This window comes from Pseudorasbora parva, chromosome 17, assembly GCF_024679245.1.
Source record: "Pseudorasbora parva isolate DD20220531a chromosome 17, ASM2467924v1, whole genome shotgun sequence".
NCBI lineage: Eukaryota > Metazoa > Chordata > Actinopteri > Cypriniformes > Gobionidae > Pseudorasbora > Pseudorasbora parva.
In genome coordinates, this window is record NC_090188.1 from 11,761,319 (window position 1) to 11,788,943 (window position 27,625).

The 27,625-nt window shown below is 37.4% G+C and overlaps 1 protein-coding gene across 3 annotated transcripts; it reads right to left on the bottom strand.

The window, feature by feature from the left end:
* Positions 1 to 61: 61 nt before the first annotated feature.
* Positions 62 to 25,240, bottom strand: loxl3b (lysyl oxidase-like 3b). Of its 3 annotated transcripts, XM_067420920.1 has the most exons (17): positions 25,044 to 25,240; positions 21,888 to 22,220; positions 21,625 to 21,788; positions 16,035 to 16,252; positions 13,903 to 13,959; positions 13,179 to 13,253; positions 10,755 to 10,962; positions 10,460 to 10,640; positions 9,542 to 9,696; positions 7,424 to 7,594; positions 6,499 to 6,654; positions 5,517 to 5,676; positions 3,627 to 3,870; positions 2,335 to 2,450; positions 2,103 to 2,239; positions 1,891 to 2,002; positions 62 to 1,500 (listed from the first exon to the last, which is right to left on the bottom strand). In XM_067420920.1, the coding sequence occupies exons 2-17, from the start codon at positions 22,210 to 22,212 to the stop codon at positions 1,427 to 1,429; spliced, it is 2,553 nt and encodes an 850-aa protein (XP_067277021.1). In that variant the 5' UTR covers positions 22,213 to 22,220; positions 25,044 to 25,240; the 3' UTR covers positions 62 to 1,426. The 3 variants fall into 3 exon arrangements, with proteins under 3 accessions (XP_067277021.1, XP_067277020.1, XP_067277019.1); XM_067420919.1 differs by lacking the exons at positions 7,424 to 7,594; positions 13,179 to 13,253; positions 13,903 to 13,959; XM_067420918.1 differs by lacking the exons at positions 6,499 to 6,654; positions 13,179 to 13,253; positions 13,903 to 13,959.
* Positions 25,241 to 27,625: the final 2,385 nt, after the last annotated feature.

Here is a 27,625-nt window from a genome sequence, read left to right on the forward strand (position 1 = left end):
CCTTAAAACTGTTAGCACAATATCAAAATGAAAACAGAATTGATTACTGATCACACAGAGGGTTGTTTAAGTCTTTTAATCCTGATTTAATTAGTGCCATGTGCTCTTAGCATTTATGCTAGCAAGTGGAGTTTTTGGCCAAAAAATGTTACCAATGTTATTTCTACACTTTGCCTAATATTTATGTAACAGAGTTGACAACCAATGCTATAAAAAACAATTTTATCAAAAGTAAAAAAAGGAAGTAACTTGTGCGCAAATTGAATGTTTTCTATAAGACGCTGAAAAGATTTCCTGTTTATGAACAGTTTTTTTTTTTACTTTTTGAAATGCAAAATGTAATTTCCAATTATAGAATCACACACACATATATCGCTGACAGTTTAATGGATAGTGTAGAGAAAAAGGCCCAAAATTGTAATCAAATCAGTGGTCGTTCACATAAATGATTATGGCTATGTTTGAATTATCGAAGATTCGATCTGAGAGAAGCTCTGATTCGTCACCGACATGAAAGAGATATTTAGCAGGCAGGTTATGAAATGTGTTTGACAGGAACTACAATTGTCGATGACGGCCTATCTAGAATCACTTCTGCTGCTCGACAGAGCAACATACATAGAAAAACTAAGCCGTATTGGGTCAGATTGTCAGTACAGTATCTGTGGCTGATAAAACGGCCCAAAGCAATGGCCAGTTTTCTTGTCAAAATGCATGTTGCTCCCCTAGCTCTTTACGCTTATAAAAGAATGACTAATAATTTGTTTAATAGCTCATGAAACGTTAAATACTTGAAATTATTTGTATTACAACTTTAAATACTTTATTTTTCATCTTTAAAACTTGCCCGTGACATTGAAGATTCATTTTACTGTAGCTGAACACATGAATGCATAAACAGGGCGGTGTGTTTAAAAAAAAAAAAAAAAAGTCACTGAAGCTTTAACAAGTCATACATAAAAGACAATTTGAAAGTAAAATAGGATCCTACATTTGAGTCAGAGCTTTGAAGCATAACATACATTCACACTTTGCAACAGCTTTTAAACACGAATGCTCATCTAGAATACGAAACATTCAAGTACTTTTAACTCACAGAGACAGCAGCACATTGGCTGTGTGATGCATCAACAAGCCTTTTTAAACCTTTAAGAACAAAAGCACCTGATTGCACTGTAAACTCACAGAGCAGGCTGTACAACCGCACGGCCTGAGGCAAATGTTCATTTCCATCTAATCTTCACACTACTTGAGCCAGACTCTGTGGCCCAGAGTGTCTTTTGGAGTTTATTTACCAATTATACTCTTGGTTTTAAAACACTGGATATTGTAGATTTTAGGTTTTCTGTAACTGAGAGGATAATTTATGGCTGGTTTGAATGAATACATATTTTACTCAATATGCTAATTAGTTCTGGTGATATGATTACAAGATCTGGTTGTTAAGTTGTCCAGGGTATTTCTCAAACTTCTTCTCCGCCTCCTCACTGAAAGCATCACCTGAAATGAAGACATGGAAAAAGAAATCTTTCAGTATTTGACATTCAATGGGAACACTTTTCTCTTTTAAATACATTGTCATTTTGACAATATTCAGAATAGCATACTATCTTGCTACAACAACAACCTTTTTCTTGAATCATTGTTTGATCAGACTGCCAAGAAAGTTTGTCAAAAACTGAATTATATGAAAAATAACCACTCTCTGAATTATATACGATGTCATTGATCTTGTGAGGTCACGTGACAGGAATGTAGCAAACCACTGTTTGCGTAAATCTTTTTCTTAAACTACTTTTAAAAGTAGGCTATATATACTGCAGAGAATTCAGTAAGTAGAACCCAATACACATTTTCTAGCAATTTTTAACCTTTGTATACGTGTCTTACCAATATGGCAATTATGGAGCCAGATCCTGTGGCCATCATATTTGCAGTTACATTTCATTGCATTGTTTGTGAAATCACTCTCAGCAACCTCATAGTTAGGATTTATGACAACCTAGAACAAACAAGCAAGAAAAAACATGTCCAGATACTCTTGAATCAATAAAAGACATGTTTTTGGTCATTGGGACAATGATCTGCCCTCATTCTCTGACCTGAAGGATATAATTTCCTGGTTTGACATCACTAATGTCGATCCACTGGCAATCAATGTCATGGCGATACAAATCCCAGCATCCCACAGTGATGCCCTGCTCACCAAAGTTAGCACACTCATATCTCTTAGAAACACCTAGAATGAACACAGATTTTTAAATAACTAATAATGTGTCTAACTAAACACTGCTGACTGCACATGTTTATGGTGTGTGTGGGAGTGTGATTTACCCTCTTCACAATCACTGTCCTCCAGGCAGAAGCTGGCTTTGTGTCCTTCTGCCACTTTGGTGCCATTGGCAGACATCAGGTCATAGTGCGTGAAGATGTCCATACTATGATAATGCCTGTGGAGTCACAAACACGCATATCAAACATTTATAAACTTGTACACCCTTAGCCCATCAGAACTGACTGAAATGAAACCAGCTAGAAAAGCAGTGGATGTTTTGTTGTGGGTCAATTTGACCCACGTTTAATTTAAAAGTTTTTAATTTTAACTTTAAATGCAAAGTCAAACAGTACATTTCTTGTTTCTTCATCAATTTGATCAGTAAAAAAATCTGTGAAATTGTTTTTGGTTGTTGATTTTTTTAAAAAGGTTTAAAAACCAGATATTAAAAAAGAAGAGCCTATTTATTGTATTGTATTATATCATATGACATACTATTTACACCAAGCAAAAATGTTAGATACTATTTGTGCAAATAGTCACCATAAGTATAGATTAAAAAAAACTAAAAACATCAAGGATATGGTTTCATTTTGTGTCTATGCAGCTAATTTTAAACAAAATGTGTGGGTAAAATTCACCCCAAACACAAAGGAAGAAAATAGTTAATAATTTATCATATTTTATATTTTTAATCTCTGACATGTTTTTCCATTAATCCTTAGTTATTTTTTTTTTTGTAGTGTTGTTTTTTTTGTGCCAAATTTATGGAAGCTAGTTTTTGCCACGGAATAAAAAATAGGTAATAGCAATTTTTATTTCACAATAGATGTAACCTCGAAATTAAGACAGAAAAGTCTGAATTTCAAGTTTAATTCTTTCAATACTGAGGCAAAAAAGGTCTGAATTGTGAGATACACCACTAGTCAAAAGTTTGGACACACTTTCCCATCAAAAAGAATGGAAAGTGTGTCCAAACCTTTGACTGGTAGTGTATAAACTTGCCATTTTGAGGAAAGAATACCTCGCAATTTTTTCCTCATAATTGTGAATTTATAAACTTAAAATTTCAAGTTATAGAGTCTGAATTGTGAGATATACTGTAAATTTGGAATTCTGAGAAAAAGAGGATTATTTGTGAGATATAAACTTGATATTCCAAGTAAAGCAGTTAAAATTGTGAAACTTTGCAATTGCCGTTTGTATTTTTGTATTCTGTGGCAGAAATAAGCTTTCATATCAATTGCATGGAAACCAATGACCCTGCAACACAAAGGTATACCCAGATTTTCAACACAACATGATTAACAATTAATTTATTCTAAGGAAGAAATTTTAACAGTACGGTTACCCGTGACACGCGTGCCAGACCCACGAGTGACGACCAGCTTTGGGCCTGAAGTCAGCTCGTCCGATGTTGTGTATCTGTGAGGAGAAGCGGAGCAGGCGGCGATGACCGTAAGGCCAGTTAGCTTCAGCAGCGCTCTTGGACAGACAGTCTTCCTCTGCTGCACAGTACAGCATGTGTAACGGCCGGTCCTCAATATATGTTGTCTGCTGCACTAATGGTGCGTTCAGCACTAAATCTGATGCAGCTGAGGAAATACATTTGTACATCAAGATCAAGCTACAAATTGGCAGCATACCATTTCAGAGTTAAAACGAAAGTTCAAAGATGAATATATATATTGTTGGTCCAGGAATTTGATTTAGAGTTTTGTTTCTATTTTTATGCATGTTGGACATGTTGAGTTCAGAACTGGATTTCTGAGGTTTTGTTGTCTGAACAAACAGTTTTGCTAAATGTACAACAGTAAAGAAAATGATATGTTGCCTCATTTGTATACATAATCCAGACAGGTGTAAGTAATTTGAAGTCAAGCCTTTGCCATGTGAGGTTCACTAATTACAGCCTAGTTCTCAGAGACAGATAAACAAGACTGACCACAGCTTTAGGTCTACTATCAGCAGCAGACTGACCGTCTGAGGAGAGAATTCCAGTCATCCATTAAACATATTTTGAATATAATGACTGAATGTACTATACAGTACAAGATTCTGGATTTGAAATGGCTTTTAAACAATCATTCCATAATCAATAAGTTAATACTGGGTAACCTACATTTTAGACACAATATTGCCAATTACTTTGTCAATTTTTCGAGCAACACCAAGTAGTGGCGTTTCGATCCTATAATGCAGGGGTCCACAAACTCGGTTCTGGAGGGCCACTGTCCTGCAGAGTTTAGCTCCAACCCCAATCAAACACACCTGAAACAGCCAACCAATGCCTTCACAGGACCTAGTAAGACATTGATTAGCTGGTTCAGGTGTGTTTGATTGGGGTTGGAGCTAAACTCTGCAGGACAGCAGCCCTCCAGGACTGAGTCTGGGGACCCCTGCTATAATGAATCAGGGTTTTTTAACAAATCGATTGAGTGGATGATTTAGTGACTCACTCAAAAAGACATCAGAAATCACATATTAAGTTTCAATATTCAGACATCATATTTTCATTAACTCTTTTTCCTTTACTATTTAGTAGGAAAGCAGGCATATTTGGTCGCCCAGATGAAGAGCTGCAATCAGTCAAAAGTCCTCGTGCTGTTGGTCTAAATACCAGCTTAAAGGGTTAGTTCACCCAAAAATGAAATTTGTCATTAATGACTCACCCTAATGTAGTTCCACACCCATAAGACCTCTGTCATCTTCAGAACACAGTTTAAGATATTTTATATTTAGTCCCACAGCATATCTAAGTTTAGGCACACTATACTGTCCATGTCCAGAATCATGAATCAATAAGCTGATTCATGACTGTTTAAATCTTTATTTGAGGTTTGAAATCAAACGCGGAAGAGAAGACAATGCTGAATTAAGTCGTAGTTTTTGTTATTTTTGGACCAAAATGTATTTTCGATGCTTCAAGAGATTCTAATAACTAACTGATGTCACATATGGGCTACTTTGATGATGTTTTTATTCCTTTCTGGACATGGACAGTATAGTGTGAATAAACTTAGATACGCTGTCGGACTAAATATAAAACATCTTAAACTGTGTTCTTTAGATGAACGGAGGTCTTACGGGTGGAACGACATTAGGGCGAGTCATTAATGACATCAATTTCATTTTTGGGTGAACTAACCCTTTAATATCAGCTGCTCAGCCAATCAAATTCCAGGACCTTTAAATGTGTTCATGTCACTTTGTATCCGTGTGTGCATGTAGGATTACTTACTTTCTGAGCAGATAACTCCTGCTGAGTATCGTGCAATTGCTTTCTGGCAGTTGACCGTTCTGTGGTGTTGGCACTGGCTTAGAGACATCTCATCTCCAGTACATTTCACTCCACTCATAACCATCTCTGTCACGTTACTGCTATCCCAATACCATGTTTCCTTAGCAAACACGCATCAAAACAAACAAACACAGACAGACAGTGATAAGTAGTTTACTATGTAGAGAATGAAATGGTCATAAATTCATTGGACTTTAACCAACACAGACCTATATGGTAAACATGCCATTTTCCAAACTATTTGAAGATTGCATTACGTTTCTTAGACTCCTTTCTCCTTTTATACTCAATATATATATTTGTTTTTTTGCACAAGGGTAATTAGGGAATTAGTGGGAAATTTGCTTAATTGTCATAAAATTTGGTTCTTAAAATGTATTTCCTATCAATGCTTTCTTTTAGGGTAGACTCGGTAGAGCATGACCAGGTCACACTTCATCTCATAATAATAACAAAAAAAGATTGTTTATTTATTATGGTATTAAGAATTTTTGGGGAAATGTGCTGAATGGCTTGGAAATAATGTTGCAATTCAAAATATATCTTGGTCATAAAAATATTATTTCTGTAATTTCCTTATTTTGGGGAAAACAAGACCATCACTCTAAAAAAAAAAAAAAAGATGATTTATTATATTATTATTATTATATGTTTCAGTTGTTATGAAAATAAGGTCACAATGCAAAAAATCTTGGTCATGAATTATTTCTATAATTGATTTATTTTGGGGTAAAATATGACATGGGCTAACTTCACAAAATAAAAATAGAGTAAAACATCCAAACCGTCAGTGGTTGTTCTAGTCTATACTCGTATATTAAACATATTTTCCTGAAAAATAAAATACAAGAAACATCTTATTCCTTACTACAGCTGAAAACAGCAGCTTCTGCGTCATCATTTGTGTATGTCATGTACTCACTGTAATAGCATGCATGCTGAACCCCAGCCCTAGCTGCCTGCATGCCACCATGGCCTCTTTGGTGGTCCAGCCCTCACTGCATACACTGCCCCACCGCTGCCCCACCCGCACCTCCACTCGCCCTTCATACTGTGAGCGCCCACCTGACAGACGCACCTGAAATCACAACCTACGCAACGTCAAACACACTCATATCTTACCACGCTTATCAACCTGGTTCCTGCCATTCGATGCTTTCCCAAAAAAAGGCAGAGACAACCCTGCTGAAAAGACCAAGGGCCTCATTCGTAAAACACACATACAATCTAATCAGATCCTAAAGGAGCATCATCCGTACAAACTTTTTGAACACGTATATAACAGTAATCAAAAAAATTAAACATTGTATATTAAAATGTGAGATAAAATGACAACCACAATGTGGATTATGCCTACAATATGCCTTCATCAGGAGTGGATACGCCACCTATTGTTGATTGGCTAAAAGAGTGTTTTGGCGCTCTGTGGATTGGTCTGATCCCCTTCGTTCCGTCCATGTTCATAAATCGTTCATAAGAACATTTTGTAAATTATAATTTGTTCACATTTAGGATCATTCTATACATGTCTTTATAAATGAGGCCCTAGTATAGAACAGCATGACTGGTTAGTACTAGTTTGGTGTTGGTCTAGCTAGTATAACCAAGTTGTTCTTCAGCGAAATGTGGCTAGAGCTGACTGATCTTTTCAGCAGGGTTTTTTTTCCTTCTGTCCCTCTACTACAACATGCACTGACTCTGGTTTCATGTGATTTTAAAGTTCAAGGCTTTGAAAAGGTGTGTGGGAGTGTGTAAGCTGGCAACCATCTGATTATTTTCGATGGTAGCAGAAAGTTCCAGGAATTGTTAGCATGAAGTGTGTGTTGCTGTTACTGTTAGCATCCTACTTGTAGGCCATGGTTGGCGTACCCGAGGCCCAGCTGCCTGCACACAACCATGGCCTCCTCAGTACCCCAGCCTTCTCCACAGATCAGGCCCCAGCGCAATGTCCCATTGGCCTCAGTGTGTAACACCTCCACACGGCCCTCATAGCGAGTTCGGCCCCCTAAGATGCGCACCTGAGCAAGGCACAACCAGGGACAAGGGGTTAGAGGCAGTACAGTTAAATTTTAGGGGAGACTGGGGCTAACTGTGACACTTACTCTAGTAAATATATATCAGGTTGTATTTTTGATTGTATGTTTTATATATACACTCACCTAAAGGATTATTAGGAACACCTGTTCAATTTCTCATTAATGCAATTATCTAATAAACCTGGCAGTTGCTTCAATGCATTCAGGGGTGTGGTCCTGGTCAAGACAATCTCTTGAACTCCAAACTGAATGTCAGAATGGGAAAGAAAGGTGATTTAAGCAATTTTGAGCGTGGCTATGGTTGTTGGTGCCAGACGGACCGGTCTGAGTATTTCACAATCTGCTCAGTTACTGAGATTTTCAAGCACAACCATTTCTAGGGTTTGCAAAGAATGGTGTGAAAAGGGAAAAACATCCAGTATGCGGCAGTCCTGTGGGCAAAGATGCCTTGTTGATGCTAAAGGTCAGAAGAGAATGGGCCGACTGATTCAAGCTGATAGATGAGTGGCTTCTAGGTACCACTCATCTCCACTACAAATTGGAAAAAGAGGCCTCAATTTGCACAAGCTCACCAAAATTGGACAGTTGAAGACTAGAAAAATGTTGCCTGGTCTGATGAGCCTCGGTTTCTGTTGAGACATTCAGATGATAGAGTCAGAATTTGGCGTAACCAGAATGAGAACATGGATCCATTATGCCTTGTTACCACTGTGCAGGCTGGTGGTGGTGGTGTAATGGTGTGGGGGATGTTTTCTTTGCACACTTTAGGCCCCTTAGTGCCAATTAGGCATAGTGTAAATGCCACGGCCTACCTAAGCATTATTTCTGACCATGTCTATCCCTTTATGACCCCATCCTCTGATGGCTACTTCCAGCAGGATAATGACCGAATAATTTTAAATTGGTTTCTTGAACATGACAATTATTATTTTCGATGGTAGCAGAAAGTTCCAGGAATTGTTAGCATGAAGTGTGTGTTACTGTTACTGTTAGCATCCTACTTGTAGGCCATGGTTGGCGTACCCGAGGCCCAGCTGCCTGCACACAACCATGGCCTCCTCAGTGCCCCAGCCTTCTCCATAGATCAGGCCCCAGCGCAATGTCCTCATGAATCATTTTAAATTGGTTTCCTGAACATGACAATGAGTTCACTGTACTAAAATGGCCCCCACAGTCACCAGATCTCAACCCAATAGAGCATCTTTGGGATGTGGTGGAACGGGAGCTTCGTGCCCTGGATGTGCATCCCACAAATCTCCATCAACTGCAATATGCTATCCTATCAATATGGGCCAACATTTCTAAAGAATGCTTTCAGCACCTTGTTGAATCAATGCCACGTAGAATTAAGGCAGTTCTGAAGGCGAAAGGGGGTAAAACACAGTATTAGTATGGTGTTCCTAATAATCCTTTAGGTAAGTGTGTATAAATATATAATTTTTGTATGTTTTGTTTTTTGAGCAGTATATATATAGAGAGAGACAGATAGCGTGTGTGAGTTTATATAGTGTGACAGTTATCCCCGGTGACCTCTACATGCAAAAAGGTAGTAGTAGGTGCATAATGGTTGAGGTATGTTATCATCTGTTTAGATTATTTGTCATAATTTGCAACAGATGATTAATTTAAGTAATTGTCTCTTGATACAGACAATGACACCCAACACTCCAGTCATCCATTTTGAGTCAAAATGAATATTGAGCACAACATCAATCATTCATTTGAGAAACAGTGTAATAAAAAAGTGCGTGTAATATAGTGTTTCGGAAAACATCAGAATGACAGACACATGACCTATGTGTTAAAATGACATAAATGAACACATGTAAAGATTCTAAACAATGTGTATAAACATGTTATTTTGGTATAACAAATACACAACTAAAAGAAGAAACTTTATGAGTGCGAGTATGTGTGTGTTGCTCTGACCGTCTTCTCAAAGCCCATATATGGGACATTACAGCGGACTGAAGCATCTTCGGTGTGTTTGCAGTCCTCCGCAGTGATGTTTTTATAGCGGCAGTTCAACAGAGAGCGCTCATGACCTGTGCATTGCACCTCATTCATATGGATAGGCCCCAACCCTGAAAGAGAACACAAAAAAATGCTTACAAAAATTCAGACTTAGTGTCCTAGGACCTGTACCTATGTAAAACGTTGACTCTAATATTACAACACATGATAGGCCACAAACAATTAAACAATTATGAATGTTGCTATAATACAAAATACATTTCCAAATGATTTATTTACTAATGAAAGGCTGGATTACAATACATGTACACAACTTTTAAAAAGATTACACATTACCAGTCTTTAATGTTCAGATGAAAGTGTACTCTCTTTAAATACACCTATGTAGCTTTTTGTTTCATTAATGTTATGTTACCTGCAAATAGTTAAAAATGTATATACTTTTAAGATTACAAGTTCACAATGTAATTAAGCACACTTCTTTTTCACAATGGGTGTCTACAAATCCATTAGCTTTTAAGCTGTTTTGGCAGGGCAGATTAAAGAAATCAATGCTTTAGTTACACAATATAAAAATAGCATAGCTATATAGGAGACTAGTTTGTCAGGGAAGGTAGACAGTTTCCTGGTCATTATATATGGCTGCAGATTGTAGCAACTGACCAATGATCTTCAGAATTACATATTCCAGGCAGTCGGGTAATAAATGAGGGCTTTTATAATATTGAGTGACGGGTTGTTATCTCTGATGACCTTAGATATGAGAGTCAAACTCACTCATCAGGTAATAAGTCATTTGTGCATTCCATTGCTGCAAGCACTTTTTTTTTTGTATTACATCTAATCTATTTTGTCTTTCCTTTGCATTCTCACCTTGTCCCATGCGAGCACCTGTGAGGGCTTCTTTGGCAGAGCCGAAGCCCAATTCTCTGCATACAACGCTGGCAGAGAGAAGATTCCAGCGATCATCACAAACCGTCCCCCATTCACTTCCCTTCAGCACCTCGACACGGCCCTCACCATGTTTCGCTCCACCCTTCAGGCGTATAGCAGACTGATAAAAAAGGGAGGAAGAAAATAAGTAGTAGTAGTGACCACAGCACTAATGAAATACAGTACATGTATAATTGAGTCTTTTGCATGCATCATACACATGAAAACACTTTACCGGCATCTTGAGTTTCTTCCTCATGGTAGTGCTCTGTGTGTACAGTGGGCCAGGTACACAGCTGACCACAGCAGGCATTCCTCCAGGGCATGACTCTGTGGCATTGCCATAGTTGAACTCTAGAGGACATGCAGCCAAGTGCACTTCTGTGCCTAAGCATGCCACTGAATGAACCAGGAAGTGATTCTTCTGTCGCTCGGCATACAGCCTGAGAGAGGAGAAGTGAAAGAGACACTTTCCATGTTTACATGCACATCATTTCCAGATTAAGGCCCATATTCAGGTCAAGCCATTATTCTAAGAAATATGTTTACACACTCAACAGCTACTGCAATATTCTTGCATAGATATAATTAGCATAATTTCTATAAGCCACATAATCTTTTTCTCAGATTTTCTTAATCGAAATATTGGTGGTGCTTGCAACATTTTATTAATTTTGGACATTAATAAACTTGAATTAACGTCCTGAACATTGACATACAACAGCACAGCAAAATTGCATAATGTTGGATACCGTTCAAAGGTTTGGGGGCGGTACAATTTTTAAAATATTTTTAAAAAGAAGTTTCTGCTAACCAAGGCTTAGTTTATTAGAACAAAAAAACAGTAATGTTGTGACATTATTAAAATGTAAAATAATTTGTTTTCTATTTAAATATATTTTAAATATATTTTATTCCTGTGTTGGCAAAGCTGAATTTTCAGCATCATTACTTATTATTCCAGTCTTCAGTGTCCCATGATCCTTCAGAAATCATTCTACTTATTCTAATCATTCTTCCGGTGCTCAATAAACAGTTATTACTATTATTATCATCAAAGTTAAAACAGTTGTACTGCTTAAAAGTCATAAAATGTAATTTTTCGCCACTAGAGGTCAGTCGCTTATTCAAAACAATGGCGTAGCTTGATGACGCAATTATTTAATGAGGCTTTTATTATGCTGCAGACGACCGCTTCCGCTTCTTCCGCTCGTGTATGTGGGGTAACACTGTTGTTTTATCGTATTAGACACATTTGAGTGTGTTGAAAGTTATGTTATAATGCAACTGTGCGTTTGTCATCGGCAACTATACTTGTTAAAAACTGCAGTGCGCTAGATTGATATTAGGCATGGTAAAACATGGTACTCACGGTAAATCAAAAATAACATATGCAATTTAAACAATAAGACTAACTGTGTTGAGCTTTAACACAATGATTCGCTTTCTGTCGATGAATGTATCCAAACAGTTGCTCACCTGTCTAACAAAACTCGTAATATATTAAAGTCTTTGGAAATCGAGGGTAATACTGGTATGATGTCATTGATAAGTGACACGCAGACATGGAGCGTGTCCTGGTTAAAATAGCTTATTTCTCTGGATTTAAACATTCTTGGAAACATTTAGGATAATGTAAGTACAAAAGTCAACAAAATATAAAACATTGTTCTAGTAGTCTTTGGATATTTTAACTAAAAAAATCTTACATTTTGTACCTTATAAATTTCTTTGGAAACCACAATATTTTTTCCAAGATTCGTTAATAAATAGAATGCATTCAAAAAGCATTTGATTTGAATGCATTTATTTGAATTAAAAATGATTTGTAACTTCATGAATGTATTTAATGGTACTTTTAAACAATTTGAAGGGACTATGCAGAATTAAAAAAAAAAAAAACCTTGTTATCAGTGACACCCGTTACGTGGCCATTACGTGAACTACAGCCAGCAACTTTCCTCTTGATAACAAAATAAACACAACAAAAATGATAGCAGTGAGAAAACAGCAGTTAAGAAAGCATCTGATCGTAGCGATATGGACATGTTTGCACCATCTTTGTCTCTGCATCATGTTGACATATGAGGTAATTAAAATTACATTGGTCTGATAGTTTCATTTTAATTTAAGCCTTTATTTGAGACCATAGACGATATAGATGTTAGACTATCATTTGAATGAATCGGTTTTCTGTGCATGACACATTGACCTGACAGTACAGAATGAATCTCTCTGCATTGCCTTCACACAAAAATCAGTCTACAGGCTTTCATAGACAACCAGGGGAAGTCAGGAAAGGTTTCCTTACAGGCTGTTCGCACATTGACAATAAAAAAGTGATTTACACATGACAATTCTTGAATGAAAAAACGTGTACCCCCTTTAAGGTGTCATTGCTGAATAAAAGTACAAATTGAATTAAAAAAAATCTTACTGACTCCAAACTTTTGAATGGCAGTGTATTCTACATATTTTTTTATGTAGATCTTTTTTTACTCTATCTTTTAACCAATTTCAATAATTTGTTGAATTTGCCCCAGAATCACCTGAAATGCAACCTTTCTGACAGGCAACACATTTGGATTTAGAGAACAAAATAGAAGGATAGAAATGTCTGAGACATGAAGGTATATGTTCCCCTTTTTACCAAGGTTACCTTTGAGCTGCAGCTGATTTGCCCGGTTTAGGCTTAGAGCTAGTTTTAGTGATAGCCTTAGCTTTGGGCTCCTGCCTGTAATGCAAACATCCATTTAGCATTCAGAAACACTCAAATGTCCACCGAAACATCCATATACATACAAGCTGCACGGGAAAGAGAGCAATGAGATTTAACAAGATGCAGTGCGGCACAAACCTAAATGAATAATTATTTGATATATAATAATTATGCTAAGTGACAGTAACTACAAAATCCCACATCAGACCAATGTTAGTGGTATTTCACTTTCCCATGCCTGTTATATACATTGAAACATGCACATTAGAAACGCACATATCTGAGGTAAACATGCAGTAAGCAGAAGAAGGAATTTCTGTTAGTAGTATTATTATGAGCGTGTCTGTTTCAAGAGATCTCTCTCCGAAAGCTTTTACTCTAACAAAAGCACAACCTCATCACAAAACTATGTGAGTAAAACTAACAGATGGTAATAAGTTCTTCATGGGGAAATGTCTCGTCCGCCACTCTTTCAGATATACACACTCACATCTCAACACAACTCATTCACAAAATGACTAAAACACACATTAGATTGAAGTTAGTATAGAGGATGACAAACACTAATAGTGCTGCGTTTAAGATACTACAAAAGCCACGCTATGTGCTTCAGTCTTCTAGGGAAAGAAGAACACTACTGGTTTCTTTCCCTCAGAGATGGTACCTGGACGCTGTTACTTTAACTTTAGCTTTTGTCTCAGCAGATCTCTTTTTGAGATGCCTGTTGAAAACAGGGAAATGGGGTCAAGCACACATACACACTGTCTATAGTATCTCTCTCTTGATCCACTTCAGGCTGGTTGGGAAAGATGGAAAGGTTGTGTAGCATAACCATAACCCTTAATAGAAATGGTTATACTCTTATAAAAAAAAATACGTTTGCTTATTTGTATATAAAGTGCACTTGCAGTGTATGTCAAAACAGATTTAAAATAAAAAAACGGTATTTGCATATAATATAATATGAATTAAATAAAAGGTTTTAGAAAATATCACTTTGTAATGATAAAGTATATTCTAATCATTGTTTTAATAATCTTCTGTTATGCTTTAAAGTACGTTGACTAACATACAAGTAAAATACTGTACACAATACGTATCATTGTATAAACTGTAAGTGTATAAACTATCAACTGAAGTTTGTTATTAAATATTACATTTAATGCTGTATTTTAAAGTTAAATCGTTATATCTTAAATACGAAATTTTGCAATGTCATCATTACATATTACAAATACAACATGACCCAAGTTTCAATAGAAATGACATTAAAATTTAAGCACACATTTAGATAATACCAATCTAGGTCAACCAATTACAAAGCAATGCTTAATTGTGTTCAGTCTGTGGGGTAAAAGGTTACTTTTGCAATTAAAGAAAAAACATCAGGTCAAGTGTCTGAATAATTTTGGTCCCAATTTTTTAAATCAATTTTACTGGTAGTTCTGTGTGTGAAGAATGTTTGGGAATTCAATGATATGTCACAGTTTACTTTATTTTGCTATCCTCACATACATAAATACAACTATTTATGTATAAACAACTATAGTGTCCTGCACCTACTAGTAAAAAATTATATCTTGTGTCTGAATATTTTTTGGTTTGACTGCATCCGTCCGAAAACATTACATTCATACTATACCATAGTATATGAACTTATAATGAACTAATAATAAACAATAATACTACAGGATTATTAATCTTATTTGATGTTAATTTCAACGTTTACTAATACATTATCAAAATTAAACATTGTATTTGTTAACATTAGTTAATGAACTGTGAACTAACATGAACAAACAATGAACGACTTATTTTTATTAACTAACATTATCAAAGATTAACAAATGTTTTGCTTATTGTTAGTTCCTTAATACCTTAACTAATATTAACAAATGAGACCTTATTGAAAAGTGTTACCGTGTATTCCTTTAAAGTACATTATTTTCATAATAAGTACTTTTTTTAAAGTATGCTAAAGTGTTTCTTTTTCAAAGGGGTATATAAAATCAATATGCATACAAATCATATTTACTCTAACATTTAGTTATTTTAATTTTAGTGTATTTTGTGTGTTATTCTGACCAGACCATATAAAACATAAATCAGGCTGCTATTTTACTATGCTGGAATTCAAAAAGAAAATGTTATTTTTCCATTAAATTATTGTTATTGTAGTTTTTGGGATATTTTAATGGAGCTTATGGCATTTTTTCGAATTTGGATTTTCTGAGGTTATGGAAACATCATTCACAGTGTGCCATTGATTCAAGAATGTTGGGTTGGTAATGGTGCATACGTGCCATGGGGAGACAGGTTGAGAAATGAAACCTTTATGTAGTCTATAAAATAACACATGGGAAATAAATGCAGACAGACGTACAGTGCAGATGTCCTCTTAGCTTCTTCTCATTATCAAATCCTCACTGGTTGTCTTTTCTAAGTGTGTAAAGCCAGCAAATGGCTTATTCCTGTCAGTGGAACATTCTTGTAACATTCCACTGGATTTGGGGGATGAGACCCCAGTGTACTTTCTACTAATTAGTGTGCATGAGTGTCGTACGTCTATGTAATAGTTTCCTTGTCCGGATGTTTATCTGTGGTTTAAACTGTGTGTATGTTGCTGAGCTAAACTGCATTTCACAGATGACTGAGAAAGTAAACATAATTTCCTCTCACATTGGCTAAACAGCCACAGTATAGATGCCACACACAGAAACACACACACACACACAAGACATATGAATACAAAAATGCTCAAATCTCAGAGATCTACAGCCTGTCATGAACACTCACTTGTAGAAGTTCTTGTTGACCTTCTTCTCATGGGGGAATCCCATCATGCCACACACCACTCGAGAATTTTTGGGTGTCCAACCATTATCGCAGATCTGAGCCCACCCGTCCTTATTCTTGACTTCCACCACTCCCTCAGTGACCGGCATTCGTTTAGTTGCCATGGTGAACACAGGACGCAAACGGACCTCCTCCACTTTATTTTCATCTACCTGCACCTGAGAGAAATGCATAACGCAAAGAAAAGAAACTATGTGGACAGTCAAACAAGAACAAAGAGTGAAAAAGCATGAGTATATGTATGAATAAATTATGCATATGATGTATATTACGATGCTATGGTGAACTATATGCCTTTCTCCACTGAAATTTTTGTTTAAAGTTGTTCAAGGCGTTTCTAAGAATACTGATTTTTAGAAGGCAAACTGAGATGGCCGATCGGGAACATGGTTTGTTTAACATTGGCAACACATTATTAGATGTATGCTAATGTAGTCAAGAAAAAGGCTAATCATATTAATTACTGTTACCGTATGTGTCCAACAATGTAAAGAATGATACCTTTGCGTTTACTACAGTAACTTTATTAAAGTTGAGCGAGTGGATCTCTGAGCTCATGTGAGTGTGTGGAGGCGGGGCAAACTTGTATATTAATTTTTTTGTGTATACTAAATTAAGCAAGGGTGTAGAGTTATTCAAACTATTTTTTTTTATTGAAATCAAGTATTTAATTAGCCTAGAAATCTAGACACACCCTGGTGGCAGCAAATGTTATTTTGCAGCCAGGGTCGTCTAGCAACTCTCCGTTGGCTTGTGCGCTTGAAAAACCAAAATCTAGTCCGGCCAATCACATAGTGTAATCACATAGAGTCAGTGGGTAAGCTTAACACAATAACAGCAGAGTTGCACGGTTCCTCGTAAGTTTCCCTAGCCTAGAAATCTAGACGCACCCTAGTGGCAGCAAATTTAATTTGCCCGGCCGAGTTGCGTTTGCGTGCTTCTAGTTAACACAGAAACTGGCGAATCAGCTTTGACCGCGACTCTGGAAGACTTGGAGTTAAGCTTTTCTCTGAGAAAAGAACAAAGAGCGGCACTGAAGTCATTCTTAAGAAGGGAAGATGTGTTCGTAGTTTAGCCGACCGGATACGGCGAATGTTTAATCAGTCAGCGAGCTCTGCTTCACCTTCGTTGCTAAGGTTGGTGTAGCGCTATCCTATCGCGTGCAGAGGGAGTTTGAAAGACAACCGTTTATCCGCCCCTCGGATTGAGCCCTGTATATGGTGAGTTTCCAGACCAAACATCTTGATGTGGGTCTGGCTTGTCAGGCTAAAGTTTCCCTGCTACTTGAAAACAAAGAAGCTGGCGAACAGCGGTTTAATTAAATATGAAAAAAAAAACCTTTAGTTAAACATAACACTTTAACATAATTCCCTATTCCCTACATTCCTCCACTAATATAGTCAACTTGAAGGAGCATGCTAATAATAATCACTTAAAACTTACCAAACTGGCAGCTCCAGTAGTAAGATGATAATATTTATTTTGATCTTTGTCATGGAAACTAAACCTTAATTAAACAATTTAATCACCAAATAAAAAAGGAATTTATACCTGTATCATATCACATTGTATAGCCACATTGGACCAGCCACATTGGACCTCTCCAAAATGGATAGATGGAGAGACGCAGGAGTTCATTTGGCGCAACTGTCAAATTCGCTAGCCCTATTTAGTAACCTGTTTAAGGGTACATATTTCGGACGCAGCACTGAATTTTCTTTTCCAGCATCCTATTCTTCTGCAATCCAGAATGGCAGCACAGCTTAAAGGTTTGTTTGAGCTGCGCCCTCTACTGTACAGCCACAAATGTGCATTTCCTTCAGCCTGAGGTTTATTAATTTCACTTTTTTGATTTCAATCCAATCCAATCCACCTTTATTTATAAAGCACCTTAAAAACAACACTGTTGACCAAAGTGCTGAACACAATTCACAAAACAAAAACAGCAAAATAGCAATAAAATAAATACAACAATAACAAAGTCAACCCTCAAACTGATCCAAAAGCCAAAGAAAATAAATGAGTCTTGAGACAGGATTTAAAAACAGGGAGAGACTCAGCCAGTCTAATGTGCAGAGGCAGCTCATTCCATAGTCTCGGAGCTGCCACGGCAAACGCACGATCACCTCTAATTTTACGTTTCGTCTTTGGGACGACTAACAGAGCCTGATCTGCCGACCGGAGTGAGCGAGAAGGGGTGTAAGGCACAATCAGATCAGATAAATACTTGGGGGCCAGGCCATGAAGACATTTAAAAACAAATAACAGAATTTTAAAATTAATGCGGAAATGCACAGGTAGCCAGTGTAGGGACTGGAGAACTGGTGAAATATGGTCATGTTTCCGGGTTCCGGTTAAAAGACGAGCGGCTGCATTTTGGACTAGTTGTAAGCGTGCCAGTAGTGATTTGTTAAGACCAGTGTAAAGGGCATTACAATAATCTAAACGAGTAGTGATAAAAGCATGGATTAAAATTTCAAAATTCTGTGGAGATACAAATGGTTTTACTTTGGCTAATTGCCTCAGCTGGAAGAAACTAGTCTTCACCACTGCACTGACCTGAGCATCAAATTTTAAGCAACCGTCCATCTTTACTCCCAGGTTTGTAACCACTGGGCTAATGACTCGGCTTAAACAGCCCAGATCAACAGGCACTCCAGCACCTGAGTCACTCGGACCAAATAACACGAACTCAGTTTTACTCTCATTAAAATACAAGAAATTCATAGCCATCCATGCTCTTACTTCATTTAGACACTCTAAAAGGGTTTTTGACTGGCTTAGCGGCACATATATTTGACAGTCGTCAGCATAAAAATGAAACGAAACATTGTGTCTTCTAAGGATTGACCCAAGAGGCAGCACATACAATGAAAAAAGCAGTGGCCCAAGGACAGACCCTTGTGGGATTCCGCACGTCAGAGGAGCCGAAGTGGACACAGCTTCATTAACTTGAACTGAAAAAATTCGTCCTTCCAAATACGACATAATCCAGGTCAAGGCCATCCCCTTAATGCCCACATTGTTCTCCAGTCGAGACAATAAGATTTGGTGATCAACTGTATCGAACGCAGCCGTTAGGTCAAGTAGCAGCAGAGCAACAGTATCACCCGAGTCTGAAGCCAAAAGAATGTCATTGTAAACCCTCAGCAGAGCTGTCTCGGTGCTATGGGCTGACTTAAACCCAGACTGGAACATTTCGGTAATACAATTATCATTTAAAAATGTGCTCAGCTGCAGATACACAACTTTCTCAACAATTTTAGAAAGCAGAGGGAGCTTAGAAATAGGCCGATAATTAGAGAGCTCAAATCGGTCCAGACCAGGTTTCTTTAACAAGGGTTGAACCACTGCATGTTTAAAACTCACAGGCACAACTCCATTAAGTAAACTGCCATTAACAATATCAAGTATGCATGGAATCAATGTAGGAAGAACCTCTTTAAAAAGACGAGGGGGAATCACATCATTGGGTGAGCTAGTGATTTTCATTTGTCCAATAATTTTTTCTAGAAAAGGCAAGCTAACAGGCTCAAACTGGTTAAAAACAGCAGAACAGGTTACAGAGATGCCAGGGTCATATAGGGGTGGGCCGATAAGGGCCCTAATGCTCTCCACCTTATGGATAAAAAAGTGAAGAAACTCGTCACACATTTTTGATGGGTCATACAGACATGGGAGTTGTGGGACATTAAGAACAGTTCTTATGGTATTAAAAAGAACTTGCGTATTGTGAACATTAGAAGAAATAATTTCAGAAAAATGCTTGGTCTTTTCAGCTTTTACAACTATTTGATACGAACGCCAACTCTCTCTTAGTAACTGAAATGACACTTGGAGTTTGTCCCTCTTCCACTTTCTTTCCGCCCTTCTGCACTCACGTCTAGCAGCGCGGGTGACATCGTTCAGCCAAGGGGCAGGTCTCGGTTTAGATAGCCTGGTTTTTATGGGAGCTACTGTGTCTAATGCCACTTGACAAGCAGCGTTAAAAAAAGCACATTGATCATCAATAGTTGTGTTAGGACAGACAGATACATGGTTTAAATTAAAAACTGAAGAAAACTTAGCAGCAGTGGAAGGGTTAACTATCCGACCACGGCGCACAGGAGCGCACGGTTTAACTACGACACAAGAGAGGGGAATTTCAAATACAACAGGCATATGATCGGAAAAAAAAGCATCACAGACTTCAAGATTAGAAACAGCCAAGCCATGAGTTAAAACCAAGTCAAGAGTGTGCCCACGTTCCTGCGTGGGGCCAGATACACACTGTACAAGATTAAAACATTCAATGACATCTAAAAAGGCTCTTGCCATTGGCTTTTCAGGACAACACACATGTATGTTAAAGTCCCCTGCAATAAGGAGGCAGTCATACATTGGCACAAACTCAGCCAAAAATTGAGAAAAGTCATTGATGAAATTCTTATTGTATTTGGGTGGTCTATATACAAGTGCACACAGCACTGGCGATGCACCACTCAGTTCAAACAAGCTCATCTCAAAGCTGGCGAAGGATGCAGCGAGTGCGAGCTGTTTACACTTAAAATTTGTTTTATAGACTGTTGCCAGTCCTCCTCCACGGCCTGACGACCTCGGGAAGTTAAAATACAAACAGTCAGACGGTAAAAGTTCGCAAAAAGCACTCGACTCACCCACCGGAATCCACGTTTCCGTTATACAGAGAAAATCCAGATCCCGCGACTCAAAAAAGTCCTTCAAGATGAAAGTTTTATTGGCTAGCGATCTAGCATTCACAAGGGCAAACCTAGCTGGATCCGGTGCTTTTGCAGCCAGTGTAGTCCGAGCAAGCGGCCGGAGATTCTTGTGATTCACCCCGCGCCAGCGGTGGGAAGTAGTCTGTACACGGCTGGCAGAGAGCCTCACGTCCAAACCAGCCACCGGAACCAAACAGGACTCGATCGGGTCCGCAGAACGCCACGGCGTGAGGCGGCGAAATTCCGAACGGGATCCTGGCGATGTCATGGAGAAAAACGTCAGCCAGGTCCTCTGTTTCACCAGCCAGCCACCACGTTTTCCCCGGCGTCTACGGCGCGCTCTGCGCAAAGGTGGAACTGACACACGGCGAAGGTGAGCTGGTATTCCCGTAAGAAACGGGGGGCAGAAGGTTTTTTGACCATCATGCTCAAATGGTACCACGTTTGTAACCAAGGGTCGAAGGTCTAAAAGTATTTGACGGTCGTAGACCAGTAGAGAGTTGACATTTGCAATAATAATTGACAACAATAACATAAATACAAATAGAGAGCACAGAGACAGACGGCAGGCCATAAACACTGGCGCCATCTTGATCTTGATCTTCCTAAAAAGATTCCTCATTAGTGCCTGCACCAAAAATACATATTTTTTGTTATCAAAAAAACAAACAACCAAGCCCAGCCCAGCCCAGCCGAGAAAACGTAATGTAATGAAGTAACACGATTACTTACTTTCCCAGGGAGTAACGTAATACGGTAGCACATTACTTTTTTACAGTAATTTTCCCCAGCACTGGTGTAGGGTCCTTTACCTCTATAACGTTGGAGTCCATGTATCCCGGTAGTCTCTCATCTTTACAGATCACTCCAGCGTCCTCATCATGAGTGCAATCACTGTTGCCCCAGCCACGAGACTTACACACCGACACACTCCTTTCACTGCCACTGCACTGCACATTGTCAAGCCAAATCTTCCCTGAAACAAACACAAGCTGTCTGAGCACATACCAGGCATGCAGAAATCACATTTTATATCTGGTCTGAGTAAATGTGCGAATGAGTGCAGGCAGATTACCTGTGCCCTTGCCATACTTGGCGCTGTGTGCCCAGCCCGTGGCAGACACAAAGCCAAGCTGGCGACAGAGGACATGGGCATTGGCCAGTGAGAAGTCATCATCACAGATGGTCCCCCATTCGTTTTTATAAAACACCTCAATTCGCCCCTCATTGTGTTTCCTGGGGAAACCAGACAGGCGGAACTTCAGAGTCTCTGGTCCCTCTGCCGTCTGGGGGGTCGGTGTGGGGCTTGAGCGTACTGGCGGTGGGGTTTGGGCAAAGCATAATTGAATCCAAGAAATAAGTAAGAAGAAAATGTGTAGCCACCAGTGACACAGCTCCATGTGTGGCTCTAGAGTAGGGAATAGAAACAAAGAGAGGGAGCACAGTTACTTGTTTTGTGAGAGTGAGTTTAAATTGATTTGGTCACTATCAGAACATGTAGTACAGCAAATTCGACTGGTTGAGGTGGTAGCTATTAATGGGAATATGTTCAGATCACATTTCACAGCAAAGTTGTATATTGCTTAAAATTAATTTAAGTCACTATGAAATCTAAATGGACAAATCTTATTTTTTAAATGGAATATTGCAGTATTTATTTATTTATTTATTTTAATTTTCACATTTCCCTTATAATCTTTAATTAAAATAACTTCCCCTTCCGCTTGTATAGCAACATCTCTTCTCTTATCTGATGATGTCATGGCGCGAGGGCAGGACATCACAGCAATAGCAAACCAATGGACATCCTGATGGAAAAAAATCAAGCCCTGCACAACATTTTTTTCTCTACATTATCCCTGCCAACATTAATGCTATTTTTAATACCATCAAGTTTTTTTTGCCATGTGACAATTTTCAAGATTATTAAGCATGCCCCACCCTATATTCTCATTACCGTAAACGTATTTCTAAATAATGTAAAAAATGACTGTTCACTGAAGAAGAAGAAAAAAAAAGTGCTGGAATTAAAAAATTATAATGTTCTTATTTTTTCAGGGGGCAAAATTTTGTCTCAGACATGATTTCTTGAGATTCATTCACAAATCAAAGGTCTGTGCATGTATCCCAGATTCCCAACACACCCTTGGGTACCCGCTGTATTGTAGAAAAAGTGAGTTGGAAACAGACAAGAATTTGACACACACATCCCAGTTAACATTTACTTAATTTCATGTGTAAACACATATTTTGATATTTACAGTTATGTATAGTTTACAAAAATATACATGAATCAAACACCCAGTGTGAACAAGCTGTACATGTAGTTCTCTGGATTCAAAGCAGAATTGTTACATTTTTGCAATAAAAAAAAAAAAATCCCTTGATACAGCAGCCATTACCAGCTGGTATAATGGCTTTAAAGAAAGCAGTAACACTGAATGTGTGATTGACATGAGGTTCATCTCATAATGTTTGTAGACAGAATAGTTTAAACCCTTTGTATATAGTACAACATTGCACAGAAAATTGTGATGGTGATGATATAACAGCCCCTCACTGGTGTGGCTTTGGGATTTCACTAATGTAACAACAGCTTAACAGACAAGTCACTCTGGAGCCTGTAGGCCACAGAGGAATGTAAATCTTGACCACTGCTGTGCTGTGAGCGGGTACAGACCCGTTACCCAAACACGTCCTTCAACTGTCAGTTTTGGGTCTAGAAGGCATCTTTGCATTACCTTCATTTGAATATCAAGTATGCCATAAACACAAACTTAAATCCATAGAAAAACTTCACAAACTCTATGAACTGCAAGATGAGTTTGGACTTTACATGCAGATCCTCATATAAGGGTGATTCCCTAATATTTATTTTAAATATGGCCACATTGGCCAAACTTTATTTTAGGTGGCCTTATTACCATTTGATACATGTTGATGCATTGTAATTACATTAAAAGTACTTGCATTTAATTAACATTTGTACACTTTTACCCTTAATTGTAACCCCCAAATTACACTCTAAACTCTATAATCCTAACCTTTTACTTCCAAATCTAATACATCAAAATCATTAGCAGTAAATCTGGGCATTTACAGAATGATATGTAGGCTAGTTACACAGTAAATCCACAGGTTTTTTTAGGTTTTGTTAGTACATAATAAAGTCCAGCCAATATAAAGTGTCACAGCTGGGGATATGGAACCCAGAAGAATTATTATTATAGGCTATAAAATGGCAAACTTAGCATGTAGGTATCATACTTGCCTAATTTTTCAAAATGACAACTTGATTTAATATGACATACAAATAAAAAAAAACTATTCTGTTTACAAGAGAGACCTATCTACGTTTTACATCAAATGTATCATATTCCCGTTGTCTCTTTTGTAAAAAGTAGCAGCCTATTCAATCTATATAGTTGTATAAGACAAGTCTTATTAGTAATTTCGAGTGTTACATGTGTAAAACCTGTTAAAACATGTCAAACGTCTCCAATTGAATAGACAAACGAAGTTTCCTCCCATGGATGGATCCAATTATACTTGAGGTAGTAAAGAGACTGGCGCGCAATTGAAAACAGATCTTCGGTAGCTCAGGGGCACATGATTCGCAAGCACGTGAAATTATAATGGTATTTCAACTGTAAATATGCTTCAATCAAATTAACAGGATTAAGAACACGATCAAATTATCTCATCTGTAAAGTTTATCCGTTGAAATGCTTATCTAAACACATCTGCTGAGGTAACGGCGAGACGCAGCCAGATCTGGATCCCAGGTATGTGGAGAAGGATCGTGGACCAATTTAGTATTTAACATAAAGTTCCTAAACGTGTGACGGAGAAATGCGAATATTTATGTATTTATTTACTGCGACTCCAAATCTAGTTCAACGTCTCTAGGACCGTTGAACTATGCTGTCCATTCTTAAGAAATAACGTGTAAGCGGATGAGGAGAAAAGAAACTTCCGTTATCAGTAGTCTTTGAAACATAAGTATAAAAAGCCTATAAAGTAAAAAAAAAAATGCATTGACAACTTTTATTTACAAAACAGATAAATACAGTATAGTGTAGGCTGCGTCCAGCTGCTTTCTGATCTCGGTGCAAACAAGCCATTCGACAGTATTTAACACTTTTTCCACAAAAGAGTAAACTTTGCAACATACTCAGGCGAATATTAAATACTTTTAGATGAAATCAAAAGATTTCAGTGTTTCCCTTACCTCAAGTTAGTCGGTTTCACTCCACACAGTCTTAGCAAAGTTTCATGCGGTTTGTATTTATGCACAGAACCTGAAAAGCATCCAGAAAAGAATGGGATAACTGTTTCAGGACCAAGACTTTATACGAAGCAAAGAAAGGCACCTAATAAGCGGTGATAATGGCAGTGAATTGCCAGCTGGACAGTCGTGCGGGTGGGAGAGAGAGAGAGAGAGAGAGAGAGAGAGAGAGAGAGAGAGAGAGAGAGAGAGAGAGAGAGAGAGAGAGAGAGAGAGAGAGAGAGAGAGACGGGGCACAGGAGGGAGAGGTGGAGCTGACTCGTGGACGACTTCACACGAATAAAAAAGGGGCAGGATTTATTTGAGGAAAAACACATAGCCCTTTCACAGTTCAGGAAAAGATTTTCCTACATTCTACATAACGGAACGTTCATCTGGTCAGACACATGTTACGTTTGTAAAAGTACACGGAGGGATTTTTATCTTCGTGAAATTTTAATCAAATGCTTTAAGTACATTTTTTTTTTTAAATCAATAAAAAGTTACACTATAGTGGTCCATAGTGGACAAAAATGTCTGTGTCAAAAACACTTTATTTTAAGGCATCATTGTTACAGTGTAATTATGTTTAACCCTCTGGGGTTCTTCGGTCATTTCTGACCCGAATTTTTTTTTGAAAGAAATGTTAAAAATCGTAGCTTCATCTGAATGGTACGAAACTTGGTGAGGGTATTGGTACTTGGTATATGGACAGAAAAAAAAATTGGGGACAGGATTGGAAAAGTCTAAGTGGTCGTAAAAAAAATAGTCACACTCGGGGCCTTCGGGTCAAAAAAGACCCCCATAGGAAATGAATGGGAAATTGGCAAAAATATGAAAATACAGAGTTTTTTGTGCATATAATCTACAAATCAGCCAGGATGCAGAAAAAAAGGACTCAACAGTGAAGGGGTGAATCTCTAAAACATCAAGAGTGCAAAACAGACAAACAAAAACTCACACACACACACACACACACAGGTTCTGTAATGCACTCTAGTGGTAAAAATGTGCTATTGCGTGATAAAAATGCTCACTGTGTCCACCAGATGGCACCAATCAAATAAAAAAAATGCTTTCATGAGGCCTAGGCTTGACTCTAAAATGAAATACAGCTTTAATAAAAAAAGGAAAAAATAAATAAAATAAAATTCTATTATATTCAATGGGAAAAAATGGGTCATAATTATTGCATAAATATTATTTATAAATCATAAAATTATCTCAAAACACCAAAAAAGAAAAGAAAAAATATTATTGAACAAAAATATATTTCATTGATTTTACTCAATTTTTTTTTTTTTGATTCCCGACCTCCGGGTCCTTTTAGACCCGAAGGTCCTGAGTGTGACCCATAAATGAAGAACCCCAGAGGGTTAAGTACTGAGTACAATTAATTAACATGTACTTAAATGTTATGGTTAGGATTAGGATTCGGTTGAGGGTTAGTTCCATGTAATTGCACATAATTTACTGTTATTATATGGTAATAACATGTAACAAGGACACTGTGAAATAAAGTGTTACCAAAAACTACAAATATGAAGAAGACCCTTGGCAGATTAGGGTCAAGAACTAAAAATAAAATAAAAAATAGGTTTAGGTTAATGAAAATGATTTATGAACATTATTTTATATAAAATATATATTTTATGAAACATGATTAACTCTAAACCTGCTAGAAAATCAAATAAATCTAAACAAGTTGTGTTCCAAATTTGAGTTTGATATCTCAAAAAAAGGAGCTTTCAGTAAGATTTTGTTTGGGCCTAGCACAACATTTTTCCCCATTGGATGCCGACAAAGCTTCACTGGTACACACAATGGGTGAACTTGTGATTTACAGTAAAGTAGTTTTTCTCTCTCAAATATTACAAGCACGCACACACATTTTTTTGTTGTTTTTTTTTGTATTACACACATACAAACCACACTCTGGCATCCATACCAACAACCCCCCCCCCCCACACACACACACACACACACACAATTATAGCTGTATAATTGATCTAAATGGCTTTATTATAAGCATAAGCAGAAAACATGAATAAAGCGAGTGTTTTGAAACCATCTGATAAAATATAGTAAAAATAAAAAATGTCAAAATGATTGGGAAATAAAAGGTCCTGAGAGAAATAATTTTGTGTTACTGGTGTAAAATATGTTTATAAAAGAAAATGAGGGTGAAATAGTTAAATTGCAATAAAGATACACACCAGTGCCAAAAAGTAAGTAGTTGGCATTAACAAAAAATTACACAAAATGCTAAATTATCAAAAAAATGAAAAAGACAACAATGTCCATAAGATCGCAAAAGGGTTGGGTTAATGTTCGTTTCAGCTTTTACTAATACATTATTTAAATCAAAAGTTGTAGGTGTAAATATTATTTGTTTGATCTGAGCTAGCATTAACATTGAAAAGTTGAATTTTTAATTAACGTTAACAAATAAATACTGTAACAAATATATTGCTCGCTTGTAAAGTGTTAACAGTAAGATTCGATTTTAAAATGCTTCTACATATCAAAAGCACAAAAAATACAAA